Here is a 14,194-nt window from a genome sequence, read left to right on the forward strand (position 1 = left end):
GACTCGCCATTTTCTATCGGCCCCTCCCGCGGACGCGCAAATTCTGCTGAGTGCTTCCCTGGCTGCGAATACGTCACCAATACTTTTTTGAGGATTATGGGTGGAGTAAAATATGTAGGGGGGACTTATTAGCCGCAGCATCCCCTCCCGGTCCAACCCACCACCCACCTAAAAGACCCCCAACAGTTCAGTTTTTTTGTTGTTGTTGTTAAAAATATGAACTAACACCAGTGATGGAATTTAAATCTATAACAGTGGCATAGGCTGTAGAGCTCAGTTACAAAATGTATCAATTCATTGTATAGTGTATTGGCTATAGGCTCAATTTGGCAAAATGTGTGTTAAAGGGCATGCAGCATGCAACGGTGCGAGTCTACATGCGCAGTGGAGAGCTATATTGCAGTAGGATTTAATGTAAACGTTTGTAATATTGTCAGCCGTCATAATGAAATATAAAGGTCAATGCCACTCATTTATTAAAAGTAAACATAACACATTGAATATATCTAAGGTGTAGCATATACAGAACAGAGATCTAATCAAATTATAGATCAAAGATATCTCTGTGTGTTGGCCTGTTGATGTATAAAAAGTAATATCAACTTTATTGAATCGAAATTATACTAACAGTTTGCTTGGCTCTAATTATTCCTTCCTAATATCTTTAAAATTATTGTAATATTCTACGGCGAAATAGACTTTATGCAAGTTACCATTGCAAGCAAGCAAGCTCACAATATTGATATCTGACAGAATGGGCAAAACGTTCAGGCCTACGACACCTTTGATAGCCTATATGTGTCTATAGACCCCTTTGGGGATAGTGTACACCCCAAACAGCTGAGTTGAGGAATTGAGCTAATTAGAAGCGAATATATTATCGAAGGTATATAATGTTATATCAAGAAACTTTTGAAGAAAAGGCATTATGACATTAAAGCAGATATGTCGTTCTAGACGTTACACCCTCTGTTTTAGATGCAGACCTAAAAAGTCGTCCAAATATTGACGATTTCTTTGAATACATGCGTTGACATTCGGAATGTTTTCCAAATGCCAGCAGAAGTTCCGGTACCTTAAGGATTTCTGAACGCTGGATATAGTCGTCATACTTTGAATGGTTTTCGCGGGGTAAAATGTATCTCCATAACTATTCACCGATAAACACACTTCTCGTCTTTCTATTTAAAAAGGCATTGCCATGTTTCCAAAAGAGCACATACTTTTAGAAAAATGCAAACTTCTGAAGTTAAAATACTGTAATAGGCTACATTGTTATCAACTGTTATTTATGTTGTGGATACCATAACGCCAGAAAAATCTACTGGCAATGAAATAGAAAACATCTTTAGATCATGTTAATTGGAGAGATGAAAATTGGCTTTACACAGAAAGCATCCCATTTACTGTAGCTGCATGTTGTAAAAACCTTTAAAATGATAATGGATGTTTCATTAATACGTGTTTTTATATGACCTCGCATTCAAATTCTATTGCATTCCATTCAATTGACATCTACGCCAATTGTTATTCTGTTGACATTACATTCCATTCGAGCTCAGTTTAAAAGGAGAAACTGGGGTGGGTTCTAAATTCTAACCCTTTAGAGTAGTTCATCAATGTCAGTTAAAGCGGCACAAAAAAAAAGGACCATTATATATATTTTTCAGGTTTTCAGTTAAAGCCACGTAATCAAATTGATTAAATTGAGATCTTTATGACTTTCTGCTTGCCTTGGTTCTTTTTCAGACTAAATGAATGTCCCTTCTAATTTGCCACATTGGTTTGGATTCCATTTTCTGGGTGACATTCCTCACACTACCCATCGCAGCTGTCTTTTGCGCTATGGAGTGAAATAAATCAGAGTTTTCAATGAAACTCGGAACCAAAGTATAATCACCAAATTGATAAAACGAAGTTACATAATGTCATTAAACAGTAGCCTCAATAGCGGTTTATATCTCTTCAGAGACATGGACTGCACATAAAAGGCAAGGGCAAACGGTTTAACAAGGAGCACTCCGGCTAATTAAACTGGTGAACTGTGTTGAAAGAGGGGTTGCCCTTCACAAAAATGTCTTCTGTAGCGTCAGTGAACCCGGAGGAGACAGCCAATCGGAAGAGCTTTTGAATCAAGGTCAAGTGGTATATGCTCAATAGGACAGCGCCGCATTAGAATGATACTGAAGCTTCTTGCCCGGAGATGCGATCCTACGGAAAACGAATTCTCCCTGGAAAGTGTAGAATCATTCACCAACCGGTTTTCTGTCAGGAATGTAGGGAAGGTGGATTCTCTTTGGTGTAAAATACATACCAGGTAACATTTTTTTTAATTGCCCAGATATAGGCTGTGAGGCAGTGAATATGGCAATGCTGAGTCTTTCAATGCAGTCCTATGCCCCGGCGACAAGAAAGCGAAAATCGCACCGTTACTGTGGCAACATTTAAAAAGGGAATACATAGGCTCTCATGTGTTAGAATTACAGCAACATGCTAATAAAATAATAACAGTATGTACTGATACATTCAAGAATTTTCGTATTGTTAAATATTGGCGTTTGTAAACTACATGTATTTAATGGTGGCTCAACTAATTGGCTATTGAGGATGAATTGCCGAGATAAATTGTCTTACAAATGCCTTCATGCCAGCGTAGCGTACAATAAGGAACAACAAATCTCGATGAGCATGTCATGTCTTTAACACTTCTTTTGAGAATATAGCCTATAGTTTATTCCCTTCCCTCTTATCATTCGCTATAGTAGGTTCGTTCAGCTGTCGGTTCATCTAGTAGCCTACCATTTCCTTCCATATATTACCTTATTTCTAAAATAATATCATAACACCCGAAACCCTAGCCTAAGCTCTCATATCATGATGTTTTACAATCTCCGTAATAGACGGGTTTTTGAGGGGACCTCTCCAAGTTGTGCATCGAGATGTGTCTCAGACTGGTTGGCGCTGTGACGGTCCCCAAAACATGTCATGGCGCTCTGGATGTCAACGTGTTCCAGTGCGACAAGCCCAATTAAAAGACGCGATAAATTTCCCATCTGCTTTTATTTATTTTTATATTCTGTCTGACACAGTCAAGGAATTGCATTATTAATTCTAAAAGCTTTTTTGAATATCAATGTTTTTGTAACCTGGTGTTTTGTATGTGTCATGGTGTGCGTGCTTATAACAGGATCTGTGTGCTATGACCTTGACCAGAGGATCCTTCACCTACTCCAATGGGGAAGAATACCATGGGGAGTGGAAGGAAGGTAAGATCTCCCTATTGCTTCACTCATCCCTCGTTCCCTTCACTCATCCCTCTATCACTGAACTAACCCTCGTTCCCTTCACTCATCCCTCTATCGCTTCACTCATCCCTCTATCACTTCACTCATCCCTCTATCACTTCACTCATCCCTCTATCACTCAACTAACCCTCGTTCCCTTCACTCATCCCTCTATCGCTTCACTCATCCCTCTATCGCTTCACTCATCCCTCTATCACTTCACTTATTCCTCTTTCACTTCATTCCTCACTCTATCGCTTCGCTCGTCCCTCATCTACTTCACTCACGTGTGCATCTTTACTCAGGGACACCGTTGGGGTTGTCACCCTGATAAGAGTAATAGAGTGGACAAGCCTTCCTCAGGAGGAAGAGTCATCTCCCTTGCCAGACCTTGGCTGACAGCAAGCTTTTGTTGCGTGTTCTCTTAGTACATACAGCTCTCACAACATATCAGAAGTGTGGATGGGCGGGCCTCCCCTGTGTGCAAATGTTCATATGAAGTTGTACAGAAGGTCTACGCTGTAACCATTAAACTATTTTTTATTTCCAATTCAGTCCCTCCCTGTACAGCATAAGCTGAAACTGTGTCATCATTGGGTATTTTGGTTAAAAGGCTCTAACTTAAAACTTAAAGGAAATTAAGTAATTCGTTTACAATTGAATTAAATAAGAGACATTACAATACATACTCATTCTTTATGTATATATATAAATATAAATATATAAAACATACATTGGCTGATCAAATCTGAGTGGCTGGTAGACGCTGCTGTATACCTGTGTAATGGTGCTTTCACACACACACACACACACACACACACACACACACACACACACACACACACACACACACACACACACACACACACACACACACACACACACACACACAGACGTACGCACAGATGAAAAGGGTTGGAGTAGAGGGACAGAATAGAAGTTGCAGATGTCTGAGCCACTAGTTATTATGGAAAGGGGCCCCACACAAGCTTAAAGTATTCTAAACTAACTACTTTCTTAGCAGAAGTGCTTTTCACATTCAAAACAATTGGTTGTTTTACCTGATGCGTAATGGCCTTGGTGCCCTAGTAGATTAGGCAGGTCCTTAAAGGGATATTTCACCAAAATGATTACTAAAGAATGCCCTTACCCTGTAAGCAGTCCATGGAGTATAATCCATGCTTTGGTTTAGGTTCCCTGGTATTAGTTCTAAATGCTAACATTTTAGTATTTCTGGCACAAATCCCATCCACATCCAGAGACCTATTTCAGCATTTTTTTTGTGCATGTATATAAACCGTGAAGCTCATCAAAAGGATAAAGGTTAATATAGGTCTTCGGGACTTGGATGGGATTTGTGCCACATATTCTAAAATGGTAACATTTGGAAACAGTGCCAGGAAATTAAACCAAAGCATGGAATTCTGTCAAACCTTGTCCGTCCACAGACTGCTTACAGGGTAAGCACACTGATGTGCCAGTTTGTAATTTAACTACCCCTTTAAGGTCAAGTTGCCCTCCTCCTGAAATCCCAAAGCTTCCTTCCTGATGCTAAGTAGGATGCGTGACAAAAACTTGAAGAGCCTGGGACACCAGGCCCAGAGGTGGAGAGGAGGAACCAGGCCCAGGGAGGCCTTGAGAGGAGGATCTGAGGATCACAGGCAGCAGATTTAGGAGGATGAGAAACGAGTAGAGAGTCTGCCTGGTCAGTGACTCAGTGTGCATTAGGTCATTTAGAGATGTGGAGTTGTTTCGGATGAAACAGAACTCAGGGTGTGTTGATTCATTTAGAGACGTGGAGTTGTTTTCAGAGGAATCAGAACTCAATGTGTGTTGGTTCATTTAGAGACGTGGAGTTGTTTTCAGAGGAATCAGAACTCAATGTGTGTTGGTTCATTTAGAGACGTGGAGTTGTTTCGGATGAATCAGAACTCAGGCTGTGTTGATTCGTTTAGAGACGTGGAGTTGTTTTCAGATGAATCAGAACTCAATGTGTGTTGGTTCATTTAGAGATGTGGAGTTGTTTTCGGATGAAACAGAACTCAGTGTGTGTTGGTTCATTTAGAGATGTGGAGTTGTTTTCGAATGAATCAGAACTCATTGTGTGTTGGTTCATTTAAAGATATGAATCAGAATTCTCTGTGTGATCCAAGCTGATGCTTTTGAGGAAACAGGGGAGAAATTTGGAGGGGGGGGCGTGTCTGTACTAATCCCTGTCAAAGGCAGAATTGGTTTCCACAAGCAATTCTCCACAGACTAAGGACCATTTGCTGCCATAGAGACCACATACATGTATATCATATCCCCCCTGACTTGTCCAGTATTTGCGGTTTAGCAAAAATACGAAATGTCTTCGAAACACAGGGGCAGAGAAAGCAAATGAATGAATGAGAATTACTTGGAGCTATTTCAGAAAACTTACTGTTTAATTAAAAGCATATGGTTTCTTTGGCAAGCTAATTTGGCATCTGTGCAAGTATTTTGTAATTGTATTGCTCTAAGAATGATTGATCTGTTAGATTTTTTTCTGAAGTGACAGGTTGGGGTAACAGGGTAGTGTGAAAGAGCTGACATTGTTACTGGTGACATTCAATTTTGCCATCCTTTTAGCCTAGAGAGAGAAGTTTGTGTGTGTGTGTCAAAGTGTGTGTGTTGGTGTGTGTTGGATACGGAATTATATAAATGAATGACATGGAGGCACATGAGAGGTAACACATACTGACATATACAAACACAACTGCTAAGCACCATGGGTCATTTTTGCATACCCTTTGCTACTTAAAGCCAGAGCTTAAGGACCAGAAATTGACATAAAAACAGACTATATCAGATAAAGCTAAATTAGCATAGCATCCGTGGAACCGTGATTGCCATGACGACGTGCCTTTGAGAACCAGATTAAACCGTGAACTGGTTTAGGGAATTTAAGAAAGAAAACGTCAAGGACTACTTGCAAGCACACAGAGCACGAATGTAGATGTGATTTGTTATATAGAGGAAAAACAATCTATTAGTTTGTCAATAGCTTTGGCAGTTAATTCATGGTTTTAGACATCATGTCTGTTTTAAGCCATGTTTATGACAGCCAGAAAATAGGGAGAACGAAGCAAAGCTTTAAATGTTGGTCAAATATGTGCAGACTCTTTACAATGAACTGATTACAATTTAAAAAACGTTAAATTTGCCACTTATTGTAAAAAACAAGTATCATAACAAGATGTTGTTATATTACTCCTTCATGAATTGTCCGATAAATACCAGTAAGCTGTAGCAAAAATAGCCATTCAGCCAGCCTTCCGCTTGGCTAAAGCAAAATGTCAACACACTGTTCTCTGATTGGACGTTTTAGCCGATCACGAGATGTTCTAAAGCTAGACTGTTAAGATTAAGCACATTGATTTCTAAAACCACTTAAGAAAATCTTGTCAGATGTATCTGACCTGGGCTACAGCCTGAGTTCCTTCATGTTTGTTCAATTTTCACTGCTTCTTGTTTGCTTTGTTTTCATTCTATTGTTCAGAAGTTAAGTTGCAATTTTGAATGCTCTTGGATTTTATCTAGAAAGTCTATTGCTTTAGCTAAGAAAGTCTGGCTAAGTACTTGGGGAAAGTGTATACATAATATGTATGAAAGGGGATGTTTGTGTAAAATCCCAGACATTTCTGCTGAACTGTCTAATAATTTACCCCAAATAGTAAGAATGTGTTTTGGAAGGTCGAGAATTTGACCCAGATCATGTGTGGGAGAATTCTTTTTTTGTGCGTGTCCTCTAAATTATTGCCATTCCACGTATCTAGAATAAGCCTTTCGGCATCAGCTGAAGGAAACCTAGTGAATTTTTTTGGCCACCGTCCCTCTAACTTAATTCTACTCGGCTGACTTGGACAAAAAGATTTGGAGTGACACAAATCCCCCGTCGACCCCCTACGACTCCAAAGAGAGTTATAACACACGCATATGTCCCTCCCGAGTACATACACACGCAGATACTCTTATTCCAGGAGGGGTTTCATGGTGTTTCTTCCAACCGCCAGTTTTCCTCAGAAAAGCAAACTTAGCTGAGATCAGGTAGAGTAGGCCTGCGTAGTCATAGTAACAGATGGCATTCCTAATTTAGTCAATCTACACCACTAACTGGAAGCACCTTGCTGTGCTCTCTCAGCCTCAAACCCCCCCCCCACCCCCCACCCCCCTTAAACCCTAATACACAGGGTAAAATACTAATTCAGTACACTAATACGCAGCTGGCAGGAAGGACTTAAGCACATCTACTTCACCCCTCCACTCCTCCCTGCTCCCCCCCCTAAACCCTAATATGCTACGTTCTCAAAAAGGTGTGTGTGTGGGGGGGGGTCAAAGAGCTGTTTGGGTGTTTTGGACATTTACTGTGTTAGAATTACGGAAGAAAAATTGAAGATTGATTCGGTGAATGCCGGCGCGCGGAGGTTGAAGGGATTTGGTTGAATAGTTTCCAGTGTCACCAGAGCAACAAAGCAAGCACGTTCCAAAAGGCCTCTAAAATAAGTTGTGGTTTAGTTTAGAAGGATGCATCCACGCTTTCAAATCACAAGTACTCTGAGGCCCTGAGATACTCGTTCGGGTTCTGTTTCATGAAAACACATTAAAAAGTGATTGTGTTCAGTGGAGATGCTGAGGAGTCTTTGTCTTGTGAAGGACACTTGCCTGCGTGTTTTTAAGGTCCAAGGAAATTCAGAGACTCTGAGATAGGTATTTCCTTGAACCTATTAACTGTTAATTGATTATTTAACCTAAACCTCATGAAAATAACACACTATGAACTACAAGAAAATGGGACCCCTTAATGTGTTTGAATAGAATGCTGCAGTGTAGAAGTCAAAGACGACAAAGCACTCTTTGAGTTCCGAGAAAATTCAGAGACCCTGAGAAAGTTGTTTGGATCAGTTAAGTGGCACATGTTTTTTCGACCCAAACACCCATTAAAAGCGATGTTCAATTAACAAGAAAGTTTCGAGATCTTCCAAAGAAGCTACGTATATTGTATGAAATTGGACAAAAGAGGGACAGACAGACTAGCGCAGGTAAAGCCAGGGTCAGAGAGCATTGAGTGCTCTTGCCACACTATAAAAATAGTCCTTAAGAATTACATTGTCTTTCAACCCAACTACCTCATAAATAGCCATTCACATTTGAGCCAACAAAGGCCTTAGTTTATGGTCTATGAAGGAGAAAAACAGACAGGCAGGCAGGCAGACAAAAGGATAGACAGTTCTACAACATGTTGCAGGCAGACACAGTGAGAACCCAAACAGAAGCTGTGCTGTAGAGCAGATATTGTTTTTTAGGACCCAAGAACCTCTCCACGTTCTATTAACTTCTTAAAATCACACATGTATTGTCTCAGACACGTTAGGAAACATTAGATATACATTCATGTGTTTGAGGGAATATTAAAAGTGTACTCTTTTTCATCCAGTTTTCCAAAGTTTGAGAAAGCCAGGGTTTTTTGTGACCTTGGGACTGGAAGGTTCTTTCAGTCCCTTTCAAACATCAATAGGTTGTTTGAAAGGTTGCACATGAAGTGGCACTTTTGGTCACTGCTTTATTGAAGGCATACAAACATTTGATGATGTGATTAGAAAGACGTCTATAGCCTTAGTAACCATTAAATAGAATTCCCCTACTTCCCTGTTGAAATACAAACGATCTTAGTGTTCTTTGCGGATAACATTATAGGAGAGCCCAGAAGGTCATTTCAGAACCCCAGGGTCTGTAATCCCACATCGGAGGGGGGTGTCTTGGACGTTCAATGCTGTCCGTCCCACGACTACACTTCAGCACGGATCGCATTCCAGCCTCATGGTCGCATGTTGCCACTTCATTCTGCACTCACGTATAAATGGTTTTTATAAAATAAATGGAATTGATAGGTTTTTTTTGGGGGGGTTTGTATTTTATATTAGCAATCTACTTGTAAAAAGTCACTGTTCCCAGAAGCTGGGCCAAGTAACTGATCTGATTGGTAACTGAGTTGCTAACTGACTGGGGAGTTTCTAAGCAGCCGTTTGTTTTGCCTCTACCCCAGGTCTTAGGCACGGTCTGGGTCAGCTGACGTTCAGTGATGGGACATGTTACACCGGACAGTTTGAGAACGGGCTATTCAACGGCTGTGGGACGCTGGTCTTCCCTGATGGATCCAGGTGAATGTTTCACCCTTAACCTTTCAACTTTGACCCAGCCTCATGACCTCGCTGCCCTGTCTGCATGCCTAAAACGCGTCCTAATTCCCTTGAGGGCACACTTCTTATGACTGATGCCTGACCTTGAGGCTCGGAGGAATTACACGTCTTACCTCTTCCATGTGACGTTGCCTACGGGCGCTCGTTCGGTGTTGGGATTTTAGAAACAACACAGCGGTCTGGATGCAGCAGTTTTGTTGAATACAGTGTCTCATGTAAAAATCCAAAACTCTAAACACATTTGGATCCACTAAGCCAATCAGTGTGCAAAAAGAACACTCACAAAAGAGCCTACAGATAACTTCAGGACTCACTGTACTATTTTCCGAGTTACGAAACTGGAAAGCAACAGGACCAAAACGACCCTGAGATCATAATTATAATCAAATTACAGGACACTTAAAATGGAAACCTTTCAGGACGCTTTACACGGGTGAGAAACGTCAATCGCGAAAGGTTTTTTTTGCACGCAAGACGCGTTGAAAACATTTTAAAAATGCCAATTTCGTGTGCCTGTCTTCAGTCAGCTTTCATCTGTTCGCCACCTAATCAGTGTGTTCCCATGTTGGCGGGCGTGCCCGCCATTCTCACAGGTACGAGGGGGAGTTTGTCCAGGGCAAGTTCCAAGGCACGGGCGTGTTCAGTCGCTTCGACGGGATGAGGTTTGAAGGAGAGTTCAAGAGTGGATGTGTGCAGGGCTACGGTAAGAGGGCAGCGTCTTAGCAACGGACACCTTAGCACAGGGATTCTCATGACTTCCAAACGTTTTGATTCACTCTCCACATAGAAACTGCAGCATTTGGAAATAAATCATGGCTGGGTCGGTTGCCAAAAAAACAAGTGCATTGGCTTTGTTTCCCTATGGATGACTTTCATAGAGAGAAACAAAACGGGCAAATTATTTGTCGAAACTGGGGTTTAAAGCTTGGTATACAAAGGATTATCACTGTTAAAGATGTTTTTTTAAATGTGTGGTAGCTTTTGTTTCCCAGTATTTTATTCAGTACTGAATATATTTGGGGATTTAATGTGAAGAAGGTCAGGCTAACTATATACTCGACCTCTGCAGGTGTGCTGACGTTTGCTGACGGAGGTCCAGAAGGAGGAGGAGGAAGAGGAGGGACGAGCCACGAAGGCCTGTTTGAGGACGGCCAGCTGGCGGCCCGGGAGCGTTGCCAGGGAACGGTGCAGCGGGCCCAGGCAGCGGCCGCCAAAGCGCGGGCGCTCTCCAAGTGATCTGTAGCGAAGGTTCCCAGCGACATCGCCAACGGCAACGGACTGAAAACACGAGCTCGTACCCACAACCCTCTGTTTCTCCACCGCATCCTGCTCTCTGCGTTTACAACTTCCTCTGCCTCCACGTGTCTGTCCGTTCCCACCTCTATCTCCGCCTGTCCATTTACTGCACACCTCCATCACCATCTCCACCTGTCTGTCCGTCCCCACCTCCATCACTGTCTCAAGGATCGTTTTCTGCACTGCGGTGCCACGTAGGTCTGCCAACAACCTCCGAAGTCAGCTGAACTCCCGAGTCAGGATCAGCTGAGCCCGGACCCACACCTCGTCCTCTTCGGTCCCGGGTTTTTAATTCGGCCTACTAGGTTGCCAGCTACCTAGAGCCTAATCTGTCCCCGGATCAGCTCCAACTGACACCAGCCAACATACCATATCTGGAATCGGCCCTGTTGGGGGATAGGAGGCCAGGCCTTCAGTATGCAGTAGAAGCCTTCTCAGTCAGTGCCACATAACCCGACTCAATCTGTTCTGGGGTCGGGACAATAACGCCTTTATCTCAGTGCCAAGCAACCACACTGTGCCATCAGGCTGGTGCCAGACTTTGGAGCAGATACCAGGACACTGGTTCTCACCACATGTCGGGACAATCTCAGCTGAGTAAGACTGATGTGATCCGAAGAAGAAGAAGAAGAAGAAAACTTTGTGGGGGCGGCTTCCCAAGAAGCTACCCGATTGGGTTAAATGCATAGAAAATATAACGGCTGAAACAGACTAAGCATTGATTATATTCTCTGCCTGTAAATCTCTGCTCAAAGACATACCCATAGATAACCTTTGAGAAAGGTCCTAGTTTTTGTTGGAGCATAGGCTGGGAGTGGGGGGTGGGGCCGAGGAAGTGGGGTGGGGATCATGGCACGGGGCGGTCAAGGGTCAACGACAAGTGTTGCCTGCGATGACAGCACACCGGTGCGCGCCGGCAACAGCCTCGTGCAATTTCCACGTCGCCGTGCAACAGTTCTTAAACAAGACTGTGTCCGGCAAAGGGCTGGTGGGCCCTGGTGGAAAGAAGGGCACTGCATATAGTAACTATGGTGTAACAGGGGCTGCATCCGTAGAGGTGAAATGGAACCCCCCAAGCAGGACCAAAGCTGGGCCCTTCCTGCGTGCGTATGGAACCGTTCTAGCGATGAACAGGATGTCTCTTTATTCGTGTCTCACGGCAGTATAGGGAGTCGCAGAGCGACGGGAAACGACCAGAAAGATTTATTGTGCGGTGAACATTCGTGGCAGAAACAACACACATTCGACCTGTGATATTGCGCCTGTCAGGTGGATATTTTCGATCCGTAGTTTTGGTCTGTATGTCCTTTGTGGTCAATTCTAGGAGCCGACTGCTTTTGTTCCTCCCCTGCAAACAAAAAACACAAGTATCTGTTAGGTGGTGTGGGGGGGTGGGGGGGTGTTGTGTTTGGAGTTTGCTGAAGTCTAATATCAATTCAAGCACTGATTGTGGTGGCTGTTGGGGTGGGCGGGGGTTTGAGATGGGGGTTGTTATACCCATTGCAACTATGTAACACGCATGCCACCTAAAACATACCTGTTTGGGTGTGTATTTACACAGAATTTATGGAAAATAAATATTTAGGACGTGTTTTGGTTTGGGTATTTGTCAGCCAGTTATGACCATTTCTGCCTTGGACTAGATGTCATTTAAGTAATTTAATAATTGAAACCCTTTTTTTTTTGTTAATTTTAATTATTCTTTTGCACCACTATATCCTGAGTGCCAGTCTGTTTTTGCCCGCAGGCCAACTCCTTACAGCCTGGTAGATCAAACGCCATCTTGCCAACTCGTGTTTGTTCGCAACATTTAGGATTTCAAATTGTGTTGTCCGCAAGATCACAGCTGTCCTCAAACAAATACCTGGCTATGCTAATCTTGTCCAACACTCTGGGTGTCTCCAAACTTTTCTGTTTAGCTGTGTATTGATCAGTCTGCTGACTATGAGGCTACTGTTATCACCCAGATTGGTAAGAATATTTTATTCATCTTAAGTATCACCTCTTACAACTGTTCTGTATTGTATATGCAAATGTATATACACTGTATACATTAGGTAACATGTCAGCCTAATGTTCCGGCATTTTCTTAATACGTCTCAGCGGGATGCAGGTTTTGGTTCCTGCCTGGCACTAATACAGCCGATTGTTATTCTAATCACTTTGCCGGCTAACTGCCCACCGACTGACTGTTTGGGTTGGAACAGATCCCAAACATGCACCTTCCGAGAACGTCCTAGGAACCGCTTGAGTATTGAAGGTCAAGGAAGGTCAAAAACCTTTACAGAGTTGCAGTATTCCAGTAACTTTCTCAAAATTCCGAAGACATCCTGGTTGAAAAGCTTTCAGGATTTCTTGCTTATTCCCCTCTGCTTCTGGAAATCTTCTTATTGGGATTTTGGGAAAACCATTCCTGGAAAATCTTGCAAATCCTTAACAAACACCCCTGTAAAAAGCGGCAGTCTAGCCAATCAGTTCATTGCCTAATGCCTTTATCACACGAGGAGCTATAATGAGTTAACATCCTCATTTCCAGGTGCTAAGTTTGGCCTTTCCCATTCTGACGGTGATTCATATTGAGGCAATATGACTGTTATTTTCCATTATGTCTGGCATTATGTATAAGTCCGGAGCTGAATGTACTTTTGATTTCTACTCGTGTTGTTGTATTGATACAGTGTATCTGGGTGCTGATTGGCTATTTCCTCGTGTCCACAATGATGTTGTTTCACTGCAGTGTTGTGTTGCTGAATCACTACTGAATCAGCTCTGCAGAATCCATCTCAGTGCATGAAGACTTTACACACACACACACACTCTAATCAGTTGGCGTAAAACATCTTAATGCATGTAACACTGTAGCGTGAATCCATGGTGGGAGACTGGCAGAATTAGGGGACTGTTAGCTCCCTCTCTTGTGTGTTTGTCTTGACAGCTGCGATGCTACAGACAGAGTCCTGTGACCAGCCTGACTAGGAGCAAAATGGCCGCGAACAAGCTCAAACACTGAGGGACTGTAGCCGGGATTCAATCCGGAGAGCAGGAAATCTGAGTCACGTAAAAATGTGGCGGCAGTTCACGATTTGTCGACACGTTCCTAGTGCCTCCGCGAACGCAGGAACACGTCCTGTACATCGCAGTCGAGCCGCGGCTCATATGTCCAGAACTCTTGATTGCATCTAACTTGAAACTGTTCACAATTAAGAAAAAAAATGTTGTTTTTCTGTTGCAGAGCATTCTGAACTGTTTTAAATGCCTTGCTATGTTGTGTACCAATAAACAGAGCCATGTTTAACTTCAGCAGTGCGTGTTTAGCAGTGTCGAAGTGTTGAAATCGCCTAATAGGGCTGAGGACCGAAGGTTTTCTCAGGAAAAGGGTTCCTGTGTCAGATTTGG

General features: G+C 42.7%; 1 protein-coding gene across 1 annotated transcript; it reads left to right on the forward strand.

Annotated features, from left to right (window-relative positions):
• Positions 1-2,198: 2,198 nt before the first annotated feature.
• Positions 2,199-12,170, forward strand: LOC105006875 (MORN repeat-containing protein 4). The gene is made up of 5 exons (XM_010865592.3): positions 2,199-2,317; positions 3,188-3,266; positions 9,349-9,463; positions 10,096-10,205; positions 10,572-12,170. Exons 2-5 carry the CDS (start codon positions 3,200-3,202, stop codon positions 10,736-10,738), a joined length of 459 nt encoding a protein of 152 aa, XP_010863894.1. The 5' UTR covers positions 2,199-2,317; positions 3,188-3,199; the 3' UTR covers positions 10,739-12,170.
• The last annotated feature ends 2,024 nt before the right edge of the window (positions 12,171-14,194 follow it).

This window comes from Esox lucius, chromosome 9 (genome assembly GCF_011004845.1).
Source record: "Esox lucius isolate fEsoLuc1 chromosome 9, fEsoLuc1.pri, whole genome shotgun sequence".
Classification (NCBI taxonomy): Eukaryota; Metazoa; Chordata; class Actinopteri; order Esociformes; family Esocidae; genus Esox; species Esox lucius.

Bases quoted from the DNA above. Each gene is read 5' to 3' on its own strand.
- LOC105006875 (XM_010865592.3), top strand. From the start codon at position 3,200: ATGACCTTGACCAGAGGATCCTTCACCTACTCCAATGGGGAAGAATAC. The intron at 9,464-10,095 runs GTGAATGTTTCA...CCATTCTCACAG, and splicing joins GTCTTCCCTGATGGATCCAG to GTACGAGGGGGAGTTTGTCC. The intron at 10,206-10,571 runs GTAAGAGGGCAG...CGACCTCTGCAG, and splicing joins TGGATGTGTGCAGGGCTACG to GTGTGCTGACGTTTGCTGAC.